At 32.0% G+C, this 24,165-nt stretch overlaps 1 protein-coding gene across 2 annotated transcripts in view; it reads left to right on the top strand.

The window, feature by feature from the left end:
• Positions 1–24,165, top strand: part of LOC126886275 (beta-1,4-mannosyltransferase egh) — a 65,644-nt gene that overhangs the window by 24,334 nt on the left and 17,145 nt on the right. For both annotated transcript variants that reach the window (XR_007698566.1, XM_050653146.1), the window contains exon 2: positions 15,596–15,872. Coding sequence is in view for 1 of the 2 variants with exons in the window: in XM_050653146.1 (XP_050509103.1) it covers positions 15,596–15,872 (277 nt within the window). In the remaining variant the exon portion in view is untranslated. The remainder of the gene's footprint in view (positions 1–15,595; positions 15,873–24,165) is intronic.

Genomic DNA, 24,165 nt, shown 5'->3' on the forward strand with positions numbered 1-24,165 from the left:
TCCTGATTCAATGTTTACTATACTAAAATCATATTTAGAAGAAAGGTACTACCGTGTCAAGCATGAAGCAGATACATCAAAAATCTACCCTATACGATCTGGAATCCCTCAAAGTAGTGTTCCGGGTCTATATTATATCTAATATTTACACACGACATACCAACAAACGAAAATGTAACGACTACAACATTCGCAGACGACACAGCTGTGTTAGTCACAGATGAAAACCCCGCAACAGCTACCGAATCTCTTCAAAGGCATATTAGGAACATTGAAAAGTGGACAAAGAAATGGTGAATAAAGATCAATGAATCAAAATCACAACATATCATATTTACAAAATGTCGTAAAATATCGCCCAATATAGAAATAAATAGCAAAGCAATTCCACAAGCCGAAAGCGTTAAATACCTTGGTATGCACCTGGACAAAACTTTGACATGGAGAACACATATATGGAAAAAGCGCCAACATTATTGGATACTGGGCTGAACATCGAAGTTGTCTATACGGAACAAACTGTTGGTATACAATACAATACTCAAACCGGTCTGGACCTATGGGGTACAGCAGCAAAGTCCAACATATCCATAATGGAAAGATTACAATCCAAAGTGTGACGCTCTATAACAGACGCCCCATGGTTCGTGTCAAACAAAGACATTTATTGTGATCTAGAAGTACCTACGATCACTGAAGTGATAGTTCAGTGCAGTGTTCGGTACATAAAACGCCTAGAAAGCCATCCAAATGCCCTGGCAATAAACTTGCTTTATAATAGTCAACAAACTCACAGACTAAAACGTAAAAATCCACTGGACCTTATTTATAATTAAGTTTTATAACTCACCGTAATTGGGTTTATGTTTTAGTATATGTATTGTTTGTAAATGTAAAATGTATGTTTGTATGTAGGATATTATCGGAATGTCATGTTTGTTCCATACTAGAGGTCCAGCTCTCTAACGTCAATTTTTTTTTACTTCAAACCCCAAAGACGCTTATTGTTAGAATTTTTTATAACTAACAGTGCTGAATAAACGTTTAAAAAAAAATGTACCCTGAGTTTTGCTGATGACCAAATAGTGATCACACAAGACGAAGAGGACCTCAGCTTTATGATGAAAAAACTGGAACAGGAATATACAAAGAACGGTATGGAAATAAACATAAAGAAAACTGAATACCTAACAATGGAGAATACACAAATAAAGCAGCTGGAAAAAGAAGAAGGTAAACAAATGAAAGGAACAGACAAGTACAAGTATTTAGGTTTCATAATATCAAACAAAGAGACAAATGAAGAAGATATAAACAATAGACTAGGACAAACAAGAGAGTGCATACGAAAATTGAATTCGGTACTGTGGGATAAGAACATCAGTATAAAAACAAAAAGAAGAATGTATAACACCATGACTTATGGACGACTTAAGAAGTATCCTGACTTATAGGTGTGAAAATTGGATAATAAAGAAGAAAACTAAAAACAAAATAAAAGCAGCAGAGATGGAATTCGTAAGGAGAAGCTGCAGAGGAACAAGAAGAGATAATAAACACAACATAGAGATTAAGAAAAGAATGGGACTAAACTCAGATATATGTAATAGATTACATAGAACACAAGAGGTTAACCTGGTACGGACATGTCAGAAAAGCAGACAAAAAATGTTGAATAAATATAATAACAGAGTGGAGCTCGATAGGAACAAGGAAGAGGCAGAACCCGAAGATCTTTCAGAAATGGGACGAAGCAATCTACAGGAAAGGGACTGGCAAAACAGAAAAAACTAGATACGCCGGTTGAGTGAAGGAATACTGTGAAAGCTGTGGAAATCCTTAGCATGTAAATTATTTAGTTCCGTGCACACATTTTCAGTATAAGTGAGGCAGATAACATAAAATTAGCAAAATTGTGCCACGTAACAAGACAATTATTTTAATTAAAATAATAAGTATTCACTTCAAAAATATAATTTGAAAAATTCCCTAAATAGTTCATAAAAGCTGATGTGCTACCAGAAGTAATCTTTTCTTTGCAAAATACGCTTTATTCGCTGCCAATTATTGCCACTCCCAGGTATTTGAATTGTTCTATTTTATATATTTTCTTTTGTTGGTTTTGTCTTTAATCGTAATTAGACCGGGCAGTATCGTCACCCCCGCTAGCGAAATTATTCCGATTCGATTTTTTTGCACAAACTTACTCAAAAAGAGGTCCTTATAACATATCCACAGGGTGCCGGGCGGTGCCGTGGTCGAAAAATTGTTTAAACAATTTTTTTTAAACAAATTCACAAAAATAATTTTTTCATTTCGAACAAATTTTTTTAGATAAATTGGCTTATTCTGAGCAAAAAAGGTCTCTTGTCATTTTTTTCTAAAATTGATTGTTGTCGAGTTATATGCGATTAAAAATTTGAAAAATGCAAAAATGGCCATTTTCAAGGCTTAATAACTCGATTAAATATTATTATTATGTAATTCAAAAACTGACCAAATTAAGTTTCAAACCCCTTCTTCAAGATCCTGAAGAGATCTTTGTCATTATTTTATTACAAAGCTGTTATTTTTAATTATTAACAATTAGCGCTATAGTCCAGGATGTATCCGTCGCCTCTGTTAGTGAGATTATTCCGATTCCATTTTTTTGCAGAAACTTACTCAAAACGAGGTCCTTATAACATATCCACAGAGTGCCGGGCGGTGCCGTGGTCGAAAAATTGTTTAAAACAATTTTTTTTAAACAAATTCACAAAAATATTTTTTTTTATTGCGAACGATTTTTTTTTAGATAATTTGGGTTATTCTGAGCAAAAAAGGTCTCTTGTGATTTTTCTCTAAAATTGATTGTTGTCGAGTTATATGGCCATTTTCGCATTTTTTAAATTATAAATCGCGTATAATTCGACAACAATCATTTTTAGAAAAAAATCACAAGAGACATTTTTTGCTCAGAATGTCCCAAATTATCTAAAAAAAAATTTGTTCGAAGTGAAAAAAATATTTTTGTGAATTTGTTTAAACAATTTTTCGACCACGTCACCGCCCGGCACCCTGTGGATATGTTATAAGGACCTCGTTTTGAGTAAGTTTCTGCAAAAAAAATGTAATCGGAATAATTTCACAAACCGGGGCGACGATACATCCTGGACTATAGCGCTAATTGTTAATAATTAAAAATAACAGCTTTCTAATAAAATAATGACAAAAATCTCTTCAGAACCTTGAAGAAGGGATTTAAAACTTGATTTGGTGACTTTTTGAATTTCAGAATAATAATGTTTAATCGAGTTATTAAGCCTTGAAAATGGCCATTTTCGCATTTTTCATATTTTTAATCGCATATAACTCGACAACAATCAATTTTAGAGAAAAATGACAAGAGTCCTTTTTTGCTCAGAATAAGCCAATTTATCTAAAAAAATTTTGTCCGAAATGAAAAAAATATTTTTGTGAATTTGTTTAAAAAAATTGTTTAAACAATTTTTCGACTATGGCCAAAAAAATCGAAATGGAATAATTTCGCTAGCGGGGGTGACGATACTGCCCGGTCTAAATATTATAATTCTCGATTACTCAGAGATATCCAAGGCATCTTTACACATCTTGAAACATAATTTTAATTTTATTTGAAAATATTTTATGTCGTTTGATTACATAAAGTTAACTTAAATTCAAGAGCCTTACAAATATTGATGGCATGTTATCTATCTTTGGAAAATACCAAATCTGTTCCTGATAGCAATACTCTTTCATAAATGATTCCACTGAAAAATAACACGTAAGCACGTTAAAATACTTTTACGCGAAATTAATGCCTTCTAAGTTTAAAAAAAAATTCGATTGGATAATTGGATAAAAATTGACGTCAATAAAAGAATCTTAAATACAGATAACACACTCATTAAACTATAATATTGACAAAATGTACTTATCTTTATCATCACGGCTTAATTTCCACACGATTACTTTGTTTATGTACAGGTGTAATAAAAGTTCATTCATCAGAGACATTGTTCAAAAGATCTAATCCAAACAACTTCTTATTGAGGTGTGATTACAAGGTATGGTCAAAAACTACAGTCAGTACAATACAGATACCGTTGCACGTCATTATCTACGTCAGAGATCTAGGTTGACAGTGTTGCCCAATTACAAAAAATTCTTGAATTCATTTTAAATTAAATATATCACATAATTATTGCGGAAGTAACACATAATCAAATATATCACAACAAAATTTAATATGCAATGTAAATAAATAAAAGCATTAGAAATAGAAAACAAGAATTAAGTTTACAAGATTAGTCCAGGGCCCATCTGTTTTGTGATGGACGTTGAGAGGCGACTCAAATTTTTTGCAGAAATTGCTTGAAAATAACTCAAATAATAATATTTGAGTCATCATCCCTCTCAAAAAGGTCCGGAACATTGTTGAAATAATCAATATGCCAAAAAATGAAGGAAAAATTCAATTTTTTTCTTCGTTTTTGATTATAACTTTAAAAGTATTCATTTCCGAGAAAAGATGTACTAACATAAAAGTTGCGTAATTAAATTTCCTACAATATAGAATTGGTTAAAAATTTAAAAAATAGTCACCCTTGTTGCAAAATAGCAATAATTGTGAAAAAACATACAAAAACAAGTATTCGCATTTTACGTTTTTCAACCATTTTTGCTACACTTAGGACCTTCATATTTCACCCAGAAAAACTTTATGATACAGTTAAACAATACTGTAAATTTCATTAAGATCGGTTCAATAGATTTTGCAAAATAAATTTTGCAATCCAGCTTTCGCAAAAAAATTTCAATTTTTCAAAATGTTACAGGACTGAAAATAAAGCAGATAGCACGTTGGAATTATTTTGCGTATAGAAGTGTACTGTACCTTTCATTTCCAATTTTCAAAATTAAAATCGATTAACTACCACGGCGTCAAGAATTTTTTTAAATAAACATTAATTATTGGTGCTAGGCGCAGGACAGAGGTGTTCGATTCACACAAGTTGATTTTCACCAAAATTTCTTCCAATCTTTATCTAATATATTATTTTCTTACTCAATATTTTGTTGTATTTTAATATTTTAATTCCACAAAAATCAAACTAATTTTATTACTGTTTGTAAAATATTGTTTAAACAATTGCATATGTTTAAAAATAATAAACTTTTATTCTCTAAGTTAAAATATATGAACAAAGAAAGTTTTTGCTAAAAAAAAGTGTTATTTCAAAGGATAGAGTATGTGTTTTTATTTTGCAATAAACAAATTTATTTATTTATATCGAAATGTAAAAATATTTAAAATGTATCAATCATTATCAAAGGTCATTGGAATGCCCAATCAGAGCAAACTATACGCTGTCCTGCGCGCAGCACCAATAATTAATGTTTATTTAAAAAAATTCCTGACGCCGTGGTAGTTAATCGATTTTATTTTTGAAAATTGCAAATGAAAGGTACAGTACACTTATATAAGCAAAAAAAAAACAACTTGCTATCTGCTTTATTTTCAGTCCTATAACATTTTGAAAAAATGAATTTTTTTGCGAAAGCTGGATTGCAATAGTTATTTTCCTAACAAGTGCAGAAAGTCATTCTTTTCTGGACGCGACTGCAGTTTGCCGAACGACGCGAAGCGGGAGTTCGGCAAGCAGTCGAGTGCGGAAAAGAGACTTTCTGAAAGAGTTAGGAACAATATTTTTCTAAGAGTCTTTAAAAAATTACCAAATCTTAATCAATTAATTTAATTAATATGAAAATACACAAATTAATTCTTTGACAAGGTTTTCAAAACCAAACTTTCAATATAATTAGTTAGCATAACGACGATCTTGGTTTCCATGACGATGATTCAAAGCGACTGTTATTGTCTACCGATTTGACTTTCGAATATTATGTCAAAATAATTTTATTTCATCGAATTGTCGCGTTAATTTCATTAAAACAGGAACACAATAAGATATATTTGAAATAAATTAGTAAATAATATCTAAATATTAGTTTATTGCATGTATTACAATTACTTTAAGACCATATTAACATATCTAAATTAACACGCGTGCGGAAAAGTAAAAACCACGTGCGGAAAAGTAACACGCGTGCGGAAAAGTAACACGCGTGCGGAGAAATGAAACTTTCTAAACTAAAATGCGTGCGCGAAAGTAGACATTTTTGCACGCTCGTAGAAAAAATTTATTTTGCAAAATCTATTGAACCGATCTTAATGAAATTTACAGTATTCTTTTACTGTATCATAAAGTTTTTCTGGGTGAAATATGAAGGTCCTAAGTGCTGCATAAATGGTTAAAAAACGTAAAATGCGAATATGTACTTGCTTTTGTATGGTTTTTTCGCAACTATTGCTAATTTGCAACAAGGGTGACTATTTTTTAAATTTTTAACCAATTCTATATTGTAGGAAATTTAATTACGCAACTTTTATGTTAATACAACTTTTCACGGAAATGAATACTTTTAAAGTTATAATCAAAAAACGAAGAAAAAAATCGAATTTTTCCTTCATTTTTTGACATTTTGATTATTTAAACAATGTTCCGGACCTTTTTGAGAGGGATTTGTTTGACACAAATATTATTATTTGAGTTATTTTCAAGCAATTTCTGCAAAAAAATTTGAGTCACCTCTCAACGTCCAAATGTGCTAATATTTTTACAGATGCGCCCTGGTCTAGATAGACTTTACAATTACAGCTTATAGAAACAGGATTATGCATCGGAACAGGAATGATATATTTGAATGTGTATTTTCTAAATTGTTTAAAAGTGAAAATAATCTATCAGCTGTTTGCACTAAATATACCTAAATACATAAGTAATAATTTTGTTTTTTAATGCTTCAAATGCAGTTAACCTATATTATTTTTCATTGGTATTAGTAATAAAACCATCTCTTTTATCTGTCGGTCTTTCGATGACATGAAAAGAGTAAAAAATATATCTTGTAATATGTTATCAACAAGATATGATTCAACATCATTATTTTTAAATGGGTAAGTAAACTTTCTTTAAACATTGACTCATTTTTTATTTATTTGACATCGTTTTATTTAATACGATAATAAAAATGATTTTTTATCTAAAAATATAATACTTTGGACACATTATTATACATGGACAACGATAAAAATATGGCTATGACGAATACAATAATACATGGATTATAGCTATGATGAATGGAAGAGTAATTTAAGCGATACTCTGATAAGCGAATGGGGTGGATGACTCATACTTGTAACTTGATCTACCAAAAAGAGTAAAACCATACACCTATACAAAAACATTTTACCTTGGTACGAACGTCAATGAAAATTGTAAATTAGGATAGAGAAAATTATGAAAATATAGGATAGAGAAAGCGAGATGTGCATTTCAAAAAATGACTAAGCTCTTCAAATGTTATGATTTATCAATACCCATAAAAAGCTGGTTACTAATACGATGTTATATCTTCCTTATACACGAAGGAAGTCACGGATGTCTTCCTTATTCCTTATTATACGGAGTTGAATCGTGAACTCTAACAGACACTACGACTCTACCCAGTGGCGGCTCGTATAACTTTAGGAAGGTAGTGCCAGAATCCGGGCAGCTGCCTAAATTTTTAGTGACGGTTTCACGATATTGTCAAAAAGGATATAAAATAGAAATTAAAAAAAATAGGTGCAGATATTTTTATCTTATATTACTATTTTTGGGATGCCAAGAAATTGACCAAAATTTATCAAAACAGTTCCGTAAATTAAGTAATTAACAATAAAAAACTCAACTTACCACCAGTATTTACTGCCGATGTACTTTTTTTTTTGTTTTTTTCATCACTAGGTGGGGAATGTGCAAACAGACGTCGGAGATAAACATTTCCAACAGTGCTGGGTTCCTGAGCTGAAACCTCATCAGTGTCACGTCGACCAGTTTGGCCCTAAATCGGACCTCCCTGCCCTCCGTAACTCCGATGTGGCCGGGACCAGCTAAACCCCACCCCTCTCATACTAGGGCATCAGGGTGGAATCGCCCGTTAGGGCATGACTTCTCCCCGATGTCCTTCTTTTGCCCGATTCTCAGTCGCTCGTCATCACGCATCAGCTTCCGTCTCTCACACTCATCCGACCACCACGTCCTTTAATCCTATGCTGTCAATGTTTCATTCTTCCTACCACTGCTGATGTACTTGAAGTTTGTTGTTACGATATGGTCTCTAGAGCCTATTTATAAAATTATAAAAATAACACTATTCTATTATTTACACACACGCACAAAGTTATTTAATATCACCGTTAAAGTTTACGATATGTGAAGTCCATCCTTCTTTCTTTTTTGGTGGCAAAGTTTTCAATGACTTTATTATTAAAATTGTCAATGCCATTTACAAAATGTCTTTCTGCAGACAGCATACCTAAAGCACTTAGTCGTTCTTCCTTCATGGTATTTCTGAGGAATGTCTTAATTCGTTTTAGCATTGAAAAACAACGTTCTACTTCAGATGTTGACATGGGAATGGTTATTAATATACTTCAAAGTTTAACAGTTTCTTCAAATGTACATTTTAAACCTTCATCATTTGTCTCGCTGATACAATACTTGTAATTAAGTTTTAAGCTGAGTTTTGTTTAAAAATAAAAATTGTGTGCATGTTTCATTAAGAAATGATTCCGGGAACTTATCCTTATAAGCAGAAAACTTCTCTGACATAAATAAATGAGAAGCAACTAAATGTTTGGAGAAGGTAAACCTTGTTTTTATTCGCAACAAAACTGCATCGCATATCTCGTCACCTCCAAACAAAACGCATACAAAACAGAACAGTTTATTAGTTTGTTCGCAACCACAAAACCAGCTATTTTTATCATAAATAGTTTTATTAAACTTACGACAGCGAAGATTTTGTCCATTTCCACCTTGTTTTTCAATTTTTAAATCGGGCAAAGGCCGACCGAGTTCTTTATTTTGAAATTTTTTTTCTAACGAAAAACCACCAAAAGAGTTTTTTAATATACTAATTTGATTCATTGTCAATAAATAAATTAAACGTAGAAAATAATCAAAATATTATTTATATACCTACGACACCCACGACCACGACGCACTAATAATTACAAATTAAAAAATATAGTAGAGTATAAACACAAATATACAATACAGTAGTAGATAATAAACACAATAGCGTCAAGCGAACGCCTAAAGAAACTAGAAATATATCTAAAACAGTGTATCTTAAGATCTACTTTTCGAGATTTCGAGCCTGGCACGGAGAGTCCAATTTAAACGTATATTAAAAGTGCAATACCGCTCTATCTCTGTCACTTACATAGGATGCTCATACAATCTTTCTCTTTTCTGGCGTGCCACTATACCTTTCGGCTCCGGGATTTTCATGATCTTCATCCCTTATCCGGTCAGCTGTGGGTGGCCAGAGTCGGTGGTTAGATGTGCATAGCGCTACATAGAAATAATCACAAAAAAAATTAGCAGGCATTAAGATGTTTTTAAGATAAAAAATATGTTTCTGCATAGTTAGCAAGGTAGTGCCGTGGCTCTACGGCACTACCTCACGGGCCGCCACTGACTCTACCTGCAAGAAAATTGAGACGCTTTCCAAATGTGGCTTTATCGTCGAATCCTAGAGATACCTTAAACCGATCACGTTACTAACAAGGACATTTTAATAATAATACAAAGAAAAACAGCTGTTAAGCAACAGCTTAACATAGAGATATGGCCTGCTGCAACTAATTTTACAGGAAAATATAGAAGAAAAACGGGGAACAAAAAGACGAAGGATTTCCTCGATAAAACATCTAGGTACTTGGTTTAACATAACCACAAATCTTTTCAGAGCAGCAGTATGCAAGTACAGATTGTCATGATGGTCGCTAACATTCGAAACTGATAGACACTACAAGAAGAATAAGAATGATCCTTGTAACTTAAGGCTTTAAGGTTCGTGAGCATGATGTGTGTTGGCTTTCAATATGTAACCATTGAAACCAGGGAATTGATGGATTTGAGTTCTGGTAGCTTGGGTTAGTATACCTGACGTACTTAATTTAAAAGACTGAGATATACTTTAAGATGCTTATAGCAGTTTCTGAGAGAGATATTACATTATATTACGATGCTACATAATTTCAAAAACGGTCAAAACTGCTATTTTTGCACTTTTAGTTTAGGATATCTCACAAACTAGAGTCAATTTGGCAATTTTGAGTTCAGATTCGGATACACCGCACAAAAAAACCTGAAAATTATATTCTGATCTCTGGGTAGGAATATTAGTCAAACTTTGTCAGAATGTGTTAAGCTAGATACGGATATTGTGGTATGGCGATGAAATTATTTTAGATTTATAAAGTAATCAAAAACTATACAAATAGATAGTTTTATTTACATTTTGAGCTAATATGGCACGCTTATCGATTACCTATAATTCGTATCTGAAAACTGTGCTACTTTAATTACTCTCTTGTACATAAAACCGAACTATAAATAATTCTATTTATTTCTCTTTTCCACTCCAAGGTTTCAACAGTTTGATAAGTAACTGTATTATAATTAAGGTATGTATTTCTAATATAATGAGATTACATACTTATGTCCACAACGGAAATTTTAAGACCTAGATGTTAATCTATTTCTTTTATCTATAAACTGTTAACCTTCGCCTTTATCTTGATATACGGGTATTTTCTCATGTGTTTAAATATCAAAATTATGGTTAGCAAAGTGTTACAGTAACAGCTCCTCCAGTTAATCCTACCTATTCATTGTCTTCTAGAATAGAAAATTCCGCGAACTATTTCGAAAAACATGTTTTGTTTGATGAACAACATCCACAAAACGTAACTGAGCCATACCTCAAATAAGACATATCTAACACGGAAAAATAAACCATGATGACAGCGAAAATATTAGATATGATGGAAATAAAGGCATTCATGTAGAGTGAAACGGAGAAGTAATGTACAAACATATACATGTGGACATAAGAAAGAAAAACAAAGACCTAAGGAACATTGTATTATATTTTCGAGAAAACAAAAAATGTAATGAAATTCAGGGCCTTAAAAAACACAAAACGAAAGAAATACAAGATAGACCTCAATCGTTTATGGTTTTACTCCGATGACCGGTCTCTACAATTTGCAGAACATCATCAGGTCAACAGTTACAAGTAAACTAATTGATGCCGATAAAGAAATGCTTTCTAAAGGCTGCACTATCATACCTTCTTGCTCAATTTTTCTTAATAGGGAACTGATATTTTGGATGGACGGATTATCGGTATCATTTAGTTTACTTGTAACCGTTGACCTGATGATGCTCTGCAAATTGTAGAGAGCATGTCTCTCTTTTATTTCATTTAAAAAGAACTCACATAATATGCAACCCATTCAACATTTAAAACACAAAACATTCAATATACTTAAAAAGTAAACGTAGCAGCAGGTATACAAAAGCAGGGTCTCTATGAACATGTATTGAAGGCAAAGATACATTGTTAACATGTATACAATATAAAATAATCGATGAAAAAAATATAATCAGGAAACATTTAAAGACAAATAGAGATAACATATTGTGATTGGGCAGCTAGGAATTTAAAATGACGATAATTAAAGAGGACATGTTAATATAACAAGTTGAACATACTGGTTTAAATGCATTCTATAGAACTCTTCAAAGCAGCGGTAGATAGAGTAAAGATAGTGATGATCATACCAACCTTCAAGGAAACGGCACTTAAAGAAGAAGAAGCCCCAGTTATTTTTAGCTAATTTTCGAAACGAATAGACACCAAAAGCAGAAGATCTGTCATATCTGACCGTGGCTTAAAAATGATTTTCTACAAATGGTAAAGAAGGTTACTTCAAGTTCGCGTATCTCTCTACTATACCACGTAGCCACCGCAACGTCCTCTACGTGTTAAAATTGTTCCGATTAATTTTATTCCTTGTCTCTTTCTATTTCTTAGCTTTTTAAGGCTTAAAGTATAAGTCTAGACCGGATGTTTTCCCATAAGGTACGATAACCCGATAACCTATAGATACGTTAAAATAAAACTGTCGGAAATAGTGTCCTCGTCTGAATCATAACTATTTACTAACGTTATAACGGTCTAGTATTAAGTAGCGATTACAGTTATCTACACTATTTGGCTGAAAAATTCTAGGAAATAGACAAACACTACCTATCATTGTACGCTTCCCTTATTTATCAAAGTCCTAATATAAATATAATTAAATTCAAGGCGGAAACAGACTGATGGAGATATATTTATATACAGGGTGCGGCGGCATTAGTGTGAGAAAGTCAAATTTAAACAAATAATAGACGATTGCGTTTCGATTCAATTCGAGTCACTTACCATTCTTTTTTTTTTGGAAATTCAAAAAAAGAAAAATTTTCAAATCGATTTTTCTAGAAAACGGTTTATCCTATCGACTTAAGGATTTTACATATTGTAGCAAAACAATGTATCACCGGCCGCAAGTAGCACCTCGAGACGTAAGCCGAGAAAATTCTGGCGGAAGCACGATATACGTGGAATTGACGCGCGGTATGTGGAAAGTCACACCATAGCTAGGTGGCGAAGTCAGGAATGATCAAGTATAACGTTATTTGCTATTTAATGGGAGCGCGCTTTTATTTGAGTTTAGTGTATAATATAAATTCGTCTGTAACTTATAAATAAATTCGTATAAACCAACCGAGAGTATTATTTTAACCGTAATCACGCTACTGTATAATATTATCATGCCCGCACCGTTCCAGTATGTAGCGTAGTCTCCGAAAAACCTGATTTTACAAAGAGTTGTCTGATACTGTACGCTCCGGACAGTATGAATTGTTCATATTTAAAACCATCAAAATCAATATTTTTCGGAAACGAAACGCTACGTGCTGGAACGGTGCGGGCATGATAATATGTAAAATTCTTTAAATCAAAAGTACCTTTTAGTTGTAGAGTACCTCACAGTTTAATAATCCAGAGTCAAAAATGCTTAAAAATTAAAAATAAAAAAGGTATGCGATAAAATAAATGTTGCCCTACCCAAAACGGACGCCTATGACCGGTACTAGAAATTCGCAATGCATGGAGTCGATTTATCTCTGGAAAATAAATATGTTTTATCTCAATTTTCGTTTTTCTCAATAGAAGCGTTCTGGAGTTATTCAAGAAAAACTAATTACAAGACGCCATCTTCAAAGAGTTCTAGCTCCCTTAGGAAGCATTTTCGGACTGGGAGAATTGAGCTAAATTGTCTTAAAATTATCTGAAGAATCTCCTGTCTTCGTTTGTCGGTAGAGTTTCTGGACACCCTGTATATAAAGTAGAAACGGATGGTTGTGTGAAAGTGTGATCAGACTAGTGTGTTCATTTGTTGTTTATTAGTATTAGGGGAGTGCGATTATAACGAAAACATGCATTGTTTCAGAAAAATTCAAACAAACTTATATTTTTCTAAAACTTTTTTTGTTAGTTTATATACATGTTAAAGTAAAAAGTTCTACTCGCGGATGTGGCCGCTAATTGTTTATTAATTGTTTAAACAATAACAATTGTTTTGTATTAATAATTGTAAAAATATCGTTAAATTCATCATTTTACTTTGATCAAATATGTTTCTATTTTGTTTTTGATTATACTGAATCCGAATATGGCATTGCAATTTGAAAATTCTTATACAGAAGCTCTTATACAGTATGTCTGCGTAGCTAGGAACCACATATAAAACATTTTTATTATCAACTTTACGAAAAAAAAGTTATTCTTCGTAAAATGCTCTGGATAGTCAAAAATCTAAAACTCAACCATCAGATATCAAATTTTATCAATTTTATACGAGTTATGTCAAAAATATGAATTTAGTTAAAGAGTAAAGTACCTTTATATTTCAGAATATCAAAAAATACTATTATGAAAAGTTGTTTGAAATTAAAAACTATGTTTAAATATACAATTACATTATTCTAATCCAAAAATTTTTTTCAATTTTTTCTCAAATTACGGATACTCATCATTTTATTACAATTATGATAACTAAGTTATTCTTCATAAATTGCTCTCCCTGGTCTAAAATCTAAGATACAACCATCAGATATTAAACTTTTTTAATTTTATACAAGGTATGTAAAAAATATGAATTTTTCTTAAGAGTCAAGTGCCTTTATTATTCACAATATTTTAATTAGAAGGATGTAATTGAACACTAAAACAAATTTTTTAATTCCAAACAACTTTTCTTAATAACAATTTTCGATATTGTGAAATTTAACGATACTTTACTCTTGAGTGAAATTCATATTTTTTTACATACCTCTTATAAAATTCATTAAATTTGATATTTAATGATTGCATCTTAGATTATATACGATGCACAGTATTTTATAAAGAATAACTTTTTTTCGTAAAACTGAAACTAAAAAAGTTATCAATAGGTTCCAAGTTACGCAGACATACTGTATAAGAGCTAAAAAAATTTTTTTTGCTGAACATTTATTATTGTTGAAGTTTATTATTAAGTGTGTTTTAGGTAAGTTTTACAGAAAAAAGTTTTGATCACTTTATATACCTAAACATTTTTTTAGCTGGTAATTTTCGAATTTTGTATTACATTTTTGTTATCTTTCTTAATTTTGTCAAAAAGAAATAGTCTATTTCATTTCTGAAGTAAAATAATTTAGTGCATTTTAAAGATTACATCTTAAGCTTTAAAAAAGCACTTATAAAACTCTACTAGATCTGTTCAAACTTGAGTAATACCGTCTTAAAGTGGTGGTAATTCTATAAAACTACGAAGATTTCAAAAATTACATTTTTTAAGACGTCATATCATTTGAATTAAATTTTTGAGATTTTTTTTTAATGAAACGTCATTTAGTACGATGCTTGAAAGGTAAGTTGTGCAAAATTGAGAGATTTATAAGAAAAATTGTATTAGTTACACATTTTTAAATCATTTTTAAACAAAATTCATGTAAGGCTCATTTTCCGCCCCCACCGTACTTATGCCCATACATTTTATTTCTTTTTATTATAACCATAAGATAGCTTAATTATTCTTCTTTTAGGTTCAATTTGTAAAATTTCATTTGATCCATTAGTTAAAGAATTACATTAAAATAACTCAACCGTGCACTTCGCCATACGCTAGTTTACAGTGCGCCAATGTTTGTGAGAAGGGTGACTTTAGCGTTATAAATAAAAAATTATAGAAGATACAGATTTAATTTTAGAAAATTCTTTATATAAGGTTTTTTTTTGTAAAATTTTTCTGAATTTTTCAATGGTCAAGTCAGTTTTGTTCTAAAATTTATATTTTCGGAGTTATTTAAAAAACATCAAACTTCGCAGTTCATTTGTTTAATAAAAAATGAAGCTCCCACTTCTTGAGTAGAACTTTTTGATATGTTTTTTATTAAACATTTCTTAATGAAATTACAAAAAGTTCTATCTTGTTTGATTTTTTACGAAGTGGAAATCTATATGCACTCCCCTATATGGGAATATTTATTAAGTAGTGTTGAGCTTGTTTTATAATGTTTTTTATATATTTTATTTTCAGGTCAAAAACAATGTTGTTCGGAACATGAACAAATGTTTGGACGCGGGTTTGGAAAATTTTCTGATAGAAGTGGTAACCGATAAATCGATAGGTCTGGAGACTCACAGAAGGACTCGAGAAGTTGTGGTGCCGGCAGATTATCGTACCAAAAGTGGCGCTCTATACAAAGCCAGAGCCTTGCAGTACTGTTTAGAAGATGGAGTGAATATTCTTAGCGATAACGATTGGATAGTACATCTCGACGAGGAAACGTTACTTACGGAAAATTCAGTAAGAGGTAAGCTAAACAAAAATTCGTTGTTTCAAAACGTCAATACTGTCGGGTGCTGTAGCTTAAACGTTAGAATTCAAGTACCCAACGGAAAAAATCTAATGGTGTGAGGTCCGGTGACCGAGCTGGTCATTCTATCGAACCTCGTCGTCAAATGCATTTACTGCGATATTCCTCATCCAGGTAACGTCTTAGGTACTGCACTATAATAGTGTATAGGAGCACCATCTTGCTGAAACGTTATTTCCAAGTTGCCGAATTCATCTGGATTACGAACATCATAAAAATATGTTAATTATTCAACATATTCAGATATGAATTATTATCAGTTGAGATTTTCCATATTTGGAACCCTGATTATATGGTTTTTTTATCATGTAGTTTCATTTAAGTGCGTTTTGCGTTCTAAATTCACAGACTCTGGATTTTCACACTATTATGGTGAACACATTTGACTATCTACGACAAAAACACTTTAAATAACCGAAAAAATTACAAGAAATCAATTAGATTATATCTTAATAAGAAATAGATTAAAATCTCTTAAAGATAATAAAAGGATGATATTATATTACAATAAATAGGTGATAACAACCATTGTAAATATATAAAAAAAATTTAAATCCCTGGGGCACGTCAACTTTTGAATGATTTCCGTCGGTATATATATAGGGTGAGGCAGATAACTGGCCTATTAGAAATATCTCGAGAACTAAAGGTAACAGAATCATGAAAATTGGAATAAAGGGGTTTGGAGGGATGATCTATTAAATGAAAATATTTTCATCTCTTTGCAACTTCCGGTTATACCGGAAGTTGCTTATAACTTGTTTTTTTTTTAATGGGACACCCTGTATATTTTTACATTTTTGGATTCTCCTCAATATCTTCTTTCTTAAAAGATGAAATTTTGTAATATTATACAGGGTATTTTAAAAGATATTTACGTTTTTTTTTATTAATTTCGTAGCAACATCCACTCCCTGTAGAATTGTAATAGTTTGAAATTAAAAACTCTGCTTACGTTCAAGTGATATTTAATATAGTCATTATTGTTAAGAATCATTAGTATAGCTAATTTTGAAATTTTAGTATACAGGGTTGGTCGAAACCCGGAATGAATATTTTCTGAGTTTTCTTAAATAGAACACCCTGTATTTTAGTATTGTAATGAAATGATATTTCATAGTACTTTTTTATTTTATAAGTATTCCCTATACCTAACTGCTTTAATTTGTGAGTTATTGGTGATTCAATCTAAACATTAATTGCAACAAAAAATACGTAAAATTTTATTAGGTTGGCCGTGAAAATATTTAATCACAAATAATTTTTCAGAAATAAATACATATTAATCCAGACTGATCCTTAAAATTACCAATAATGGTTTAGCTATCAAAATACCTACGTAGTTAAGATTGTTGGTGCGACTAACAATTAAGCACAAATTAAAGCAGTTAGGTATAGGGAATGCTTAAGAAATAAAAAAGTACCATAAAATATAATTTCATTACAATACTAAAATACAGGGTGTTCCATTTAAGAAAACTCAGAAAATACTCATTCCGAGTTTCGACCAACCCTGTATACTCAAATTAAAAATTTAGCTATACTAATGATTCTTAACAATAGTAGACTATATTAAAAATTATTTGAACGTAAGTAGAGTTTTAGTTGTCAAACTACTACAATTCTACAGGGTGTGAATATTGCTACGAAATTAATTAAAAAAAACGTAATTATCTTTTAAAATACCCTGTATAACATTACAAATCCTCATATTTTAAGAAAGAAGACATCAAAGAGAATCCAAAAATGTAAAAATATATAGGGTGTCCCATTTAAAAAAACGAAGTTATAAGCAACTTCCGGTATAACCGGAAGTTGCTGCAAAGATATGAAAATATTTTCATTTAATAGATCATCACTCAAAACCCCTTTATTCCAATTTTCATGATTCTGTTGCCTTTAGTTCTCAAGATATTTCTAATAGGCCAGTTATCTGCCTCACCCTGTATAGGTAAATATAAAGAGTGATTCGTTTAAGTCTAGCTCGGTCAATTTACAATACTTTGCCTAATTTTTGCCTGTAGCATAGTATGTTCTAACTAAAGTCTTCTTAACTACATTTAAAGTTTTTACTCCTAATCCCACAAAAAGAATTCCAACGGTCTAATATTTGGTGATCTAGCTGGCCACTTCCAGTATAAAGTGGTGTCCTGTATTTTTGAAACTATAAAATTAAAGATTTCATTTGGTAAGATCCGATATATTGTATTAGGGTGTGAAGTTCGCAAAAAAAGTTACAATTTTTTTCGCCTATCAACAAAACAAGATAGAAGTTATATTAGATGGACAAGTTACGGAACCTATAGTTACAGGCAATGGTATAAGAGAGGGATTCATAGGCGTAAACAGGGGGTAGTTTTGGGGGTTATAACCCCCCTCCTTTTGGATGTACTTTGAGCTCTATACGCTTAAAACCATTGTTATTCCATACCCACAGAGACTTTCAAGTAGATGTAACCCCCCCCCTCCTTAGGGTCATCCTGGTTACACCTCTGGAGGGATTCACTAAGTCCTATACTATTAAACCTATTCATGGATAAAGTCATAAAGAGCGCCAACAAAGTAACAGGATACAGAATGAGGAACAATGAAATTAAAGTTCTCTGTTACATACACTGTTGGAAAACCAACTACATATAGATTTATAAATGTCAAAATATTTTATGTTGTCAAAGGTCACACTGTCAATCAAATAACTCCGGGTTCCTCAAAAAAAAATCGCAATCCACTTCCGAAAATTCCCTCCGCCCTCTAAAAAAGATATAGAAAAAAAGTAATGCCACAACACTCTCTCACTCTTAGTATTTTTCACCGTTCATACTCAAAAAGGTTTAGTTCTCATTCTCTCCCGCTTACGTATTACAAGAGAAAAGTATTTTAGTCAAGTTATAAGTGGTATCATATTCAAATTAATAAATCAATATTAAATCGGTACATTAAAAATTAAGTGCAGTGTATAATTTCACCCTCACAAGAAAAGGAAACTGAACCAGTCACCTACACACCAAAATTCTGTAAGCTGTAAGTAAAGTTTGTTTAGCAGTAAATGGTTGACTTCAATTAGTACCGACTATAAACAACCTGGGTTAACCGATAATAGTATAAAAGGCCCGATTTCAGGTAAAATTATTATTAATGTTTGAATGTTTGTTTTTCTATAATCTTAGTAATTAAAATAGATTTAATTTATTTTAAAACTCATTTGAAAACATTAATTTCGGGTATATACGGCAAAGCAATATATTTTACATCCGTTTTTTGTTTTTGTCGTCGTAATTATTGTAAATTTTGTGGATCCTTTGCTTTATTATAGGAGTACCGTCTAGTCAATGTTAATTGTCAAAAGACCAACTCTGTCTACCTAGTTTGCTTATCGCTTCGGACCGGTCTTAACAATGGGCCAAGTCAGATAAATTTAATAACATTTACGACCGCACTAATTGAAGTCAACCATTTACTGCTAAACAAACTTTACCTACAATACTATCAAATTCGACAGGTCGTCACAAGGGTTTGGCGCCCAACGAGAAAATTTGTGGCGTAACACCCGGTTTTCCCCTATACACGATATAATTTTGATAGCCCAAAATGAATATGTTCTTCAGAGTAGATCACATATTTAATACAAGAGCAAAATAATTTAACATGATGATTTCAACTCAAAAAACTATAATAATACAGGGTGTTTCATTAATAATAATTGTCCATATAGTAAATGGAGAATACTTAGCACACAATACGAAGATTTAACCTAAATCACTTAACGACGTTCTACACCTTCGTTGCGGGGTATGCCTCTCAGAGGAAAGGGGGGAAACTTATATGCAAGCGAAAGTTGGTAGCAATGCATTTATAGCAGAATACTCAAATCATATTTTTCAGTATTGAATACTGTATAAAAATAAATTATAATAAATTACTGAAATTACGGAATTAATTATAATAAATAAATTAAAAATAAATGTACGGTAAACAATCCTCATTTTTTAATATGTTATTCCTTACAAAATAACCTTTAATTTAAGCACAAATAATTAAAAATCGTAAATTTGGGTCAAAAGTTATTAACTTTTTAAGAATTCCCATAAGAGCACATGTTAAAACTTAACTTTGACCCTTAATAGTAATTAAACGGCACGGTAAAATAATTTTTAAAAAATCAAGTCTTAGTTTTTTTAAGTAAACTATAACATACTAAAATTTCATGCAAATCCTTAATTCTTTGCCGAAGGTGTAGAACGTCGTTAAATAAAATGTAGTTCCTTACTGAGTTACAGGGTGTTTTATCTAAAAATTTAAAAAACTATTTTTGCTCAGCATTTTAAAAGTATTCGACGTATCCTTTTCATACTTGGCAGAAAGTGTGACTACTGGACACCCTACTAAATTATGATAAACAAACGTTTCTAGCTACTACCAGAAGCGTACGACAGGGAATGGTGAATGGTTGACCCTTCTCAAATTCTACGCCACTGGAGGAATTACTATTTTAGTGCCATTTTTAGATTATACAATCCTTTCTACGTAAATAATATACTCTTCATTGATAACCATAAAGTCATTAGTTTTCGAGATATTTGAAGTGAAATATGAAATGGCACAGTTATTTTGATTAATTTATGATGATTCATATTTGATTAAAATTTAAAAATTATTTGTACGCAGTACTTTAAAACTATTTGGCGTATACTTATGATACTTGACAGAAAGTGTAGGTACTATACACCCTACTAAATTAAGATAAATAAACGTTTCTAGCTACTACCAGAGGCGTACGACAGGGGATAGTGGCTGGTTGACCCTTCCCAAATTCTACTGCACTGACGAAATTGCTATTTTAGTGTAATTTTTTGATTTTGCAATACTTTTTATGTAAATAATATACTCTTCATTCGTAACGATTAAATGATTAGTTTTCGAGATATTTGAAATTAAAAATGAAGCGACACAATACACTGATCAAAATAACCGTGTCGTTTAATTTTTAACTTCAAATGTCTCGAAAACTAATGACTTTATCGTTAAAAATGAAGAGTATATTATTTTCATAGAAAGTATTGGAGAATTCAAAAATTGAACTAAAACAGCAATTTCGCCAGTGGCGTAGAATTTGGAAAGGGTCAACCATTCACTTTCCCCCGTCGTACGCCTCTGGTAATAGCCATAAACGTTTGTTTAACATAATTTAGTAGTTTGTATAGTACATATACTTTCTGCCAAGTATGAAAAGGATACGTCGAATAGTTTTAAAATGCTGAGCAAAAATAGTTTTTAAATTTTCATATAAAACACCCTGTAACTCAGTAAGGAACCACATTTTATTTAAGTGTTTTAGGTTAAATCTTCGTATTTTGTGCTAAGGTTTTTCCAGTTACTATATGGACAATTATTAATGAAACACCCTGTATAACAATAGAACAATAGTAATCAGTAAAGAACCAATAAGATTTAAACTGGAAATCCATTGAGTTAGCATTGAACAAATAAAAGAAACAAGTACTTAGTAATTACAATGGCCATCTATAAAGACCTGGAGAGAAGTGAGAGATCAACTACAAAAGCAAATAGACTGATGCAGCATAGAATGGAGATGGAGGAAACAATTCAATGAACAGATTTCTTATACAAAGGAAGAAGAAGCAGAATATGTCTGCCTGTGGGTGCGTATATATTATAAAGCAATAGTGTAGCTACATTAAAATGGACCTTTAGTCAGAAGATCGGAGAAAAGATGGAGCAAGTAGATGACTATTTGGAGGAGAACAAGCGAAACAAAAAGAGGAAGATCAAGAACAGGTAAATCGAAGAGAAGGGGTAATAGGACCGAAGTTGGCGTAATATATTGAATAAGGAGGACGTTAGATAGCGAGCGGGAAGTAAAGTACTTGAAATGCTAGGAAATTATGACGGATCAGTTTTACATAAATTCTTAATTTGTTCCTTGGTCTATGTAGCTCCTTTGTATACTTCCCTTTTAACAGGAACTGCCTTTTATTTTTATAAAAATCCGATTTTTATATTATCTTTTTCTTCTTCTTCTCAAGGTGCCGAGACCGCTCGACGATCGTTGGCTCTCATGTTGCCCAGCATATTAACAAACATTGTCTTATTTACAGCCGCACGAAATAGTTCTGTGCTAGTTTTCCCAGACCATTGGTGTAGGTTTTTAAGCCAAGAAGTTGTACGGCGGCCCACACTGCTTTTTCCCATTATTTTACCTTGCATGACAAGGTTGTAACGTTTACGTTTTCCCATTGTAGATTTTGGTCTAGTCCCCCTTCATTTCACGCTTTTATCTTAACTGATTAGATCTTAGAGTCCCTATTGGCGTGTTTTTCTTAGAAACACATGTGCCCTATCCATAGCTGCGATAAAATGTGAAGATTTGATATGCTTTTAGGTAAACTAAGTCGTTAATGCTTCACCCTCGAGTTATAACTCAGCTTAAGTATTAGGTTTGCTAAGCCCTTTTACGAGTGGTAAGGAAATCTGTTCTTGAATATCTCTCACAGTTTCCCATAATTTTGATTGGTTAAAACCCCACCCCTATCATAGGACGCCAAAGGTTCATAAAAACCACAAATTCTTAAAATTCTGCATCATTTGTGAGTTGAGTTACTATAGTGCAGTCATGTGATTGCGAGTGGCCATTGGTTTGGTCGATCCGAGACCCGACTTGTGTCGGTAAGTTTATAAAAAAAACAATCTTTTATAAATGCCTCCAATACAATTGCGTTTTTCTATTTTTTAAAGGGTCCATCCACCCATTATGTTGTCCATCTAAGTTAGCCTTATGTTGTCAATATGATTCCTCTGTATGAGCCGTTCTTCTGAGCTAGTAAATAGCTCTCTATATCGTAATGCATTTTCTTCAGAAATACAACTTTGGCCCTGTTTTGCTGCCATCCTACCATCTGGACACTGTCTAGTCTGAAACATGGGCTTTCTCTACCTAAGTTCGCAAGTGAGTGATAAACAGTTACTTTATTTTCGTATGGACATGACATAAGGTCATTGCCTTATTTTTTTATAGATCGCTATGTAGTTCGGTGCATAAAGACATTTTCTTTATGTAAATATGTATTTTTTTAGTATTATAATAATATAATATCGTATGGCATTTTTGCCGGGGAGATCCTTTCGGATAGTTCCAGCGCCAATTACATCTTTAACCCTGTTTCAAGTAACTAGTGTCGATGTACACTAGCCCAGGGGGACCGACGGCTTAACGTACTCTCCGAGGCACGGTGAGACGGCTCGTGTCATTATTGGAAATGAAAATGGTTTGTCTTTGGCAGGGATCGAACCCACGTCTACTGGCGTATGAGGCCAGCGTTTTTGCCGTTACCCACGGCCGCTCTTTTAGTATTATAAGGTATTAGATTTATGAGTTAAGCAGATAGCTCTTTCCCTTTTATGTTTGTAAGTGAACGGTTTTTCAGATTTTATTTAGAATATCGACTTTTTTTGAGTACCTAACTATTCAGTTCATTTTAGTTTGAGTTAATAAGAGTTATATTCGTTCACTTACATTATAGGTACATCTCGTATTTTGTTAGTTTTGCGGTGTTGGTGAATACACCAACGTATATGAAATTTGTTAACCATTTTTAAATAATTATTGAGTAATTTTTGTTTTTGTGGTTGACGTTTTTACGTTTTATTTGCATATATTATGTAAATATTGAGTATTACGTTATTGAGAGTATTACGAATTGAGAAGTATTTTAATAAGTGTTTTGTTAAAGTGTACGATGTTGTTTTTTATTTAAATATTTACAGCTCAAGACTAATAACAATGTTGTTTTGTCGTAGTAGAGTTAACGGTTAAAATTTAATGGCGCCCAATATTTTCGTTTGTGTATTCAGTATTTAAGTTTCCTTAGAGTCCAAATGTCAAACCATCAGTTAATGTTATCTATTTACCTTTTGTCTATCGTAGTTCCATTAGCTCTATCCGCATACCATTATTTATTAATTTAACATCTATCATTGTAACAGAAGCCCAACCTAAAGAACCATGCCCACATCTCTTCCGACTGAGCAACGTGGCCTTTGTTTCGTCAATGTAAACGATTGGACCTTTCTATCTTCGGTCATTCCTTATTCCATCCAAGGATAATATCGTTCTGATCCTTCCGGTTCAGCCTTCATGACCTCGTGTCCATCCGATCGTTATAAGGTGAAGTATGTCATATTTTTCTGGGTGACGCATTGTATGACCAAAGTA

This window comes from Diabrotica virgifera, chromosome 1 (genome assembly GCF_917563875.1).
Source record: "Diabrotica virgifera virgifera chromosome 1, PGI_DIABVI_V3a".
NCBI classification, from domain to species: Eukaryota; Metazoa; Arthropoda; class Insecta; order Coleoptera; family Chrysomelidae; genus Diabrotica; species Diabrotica virgifera.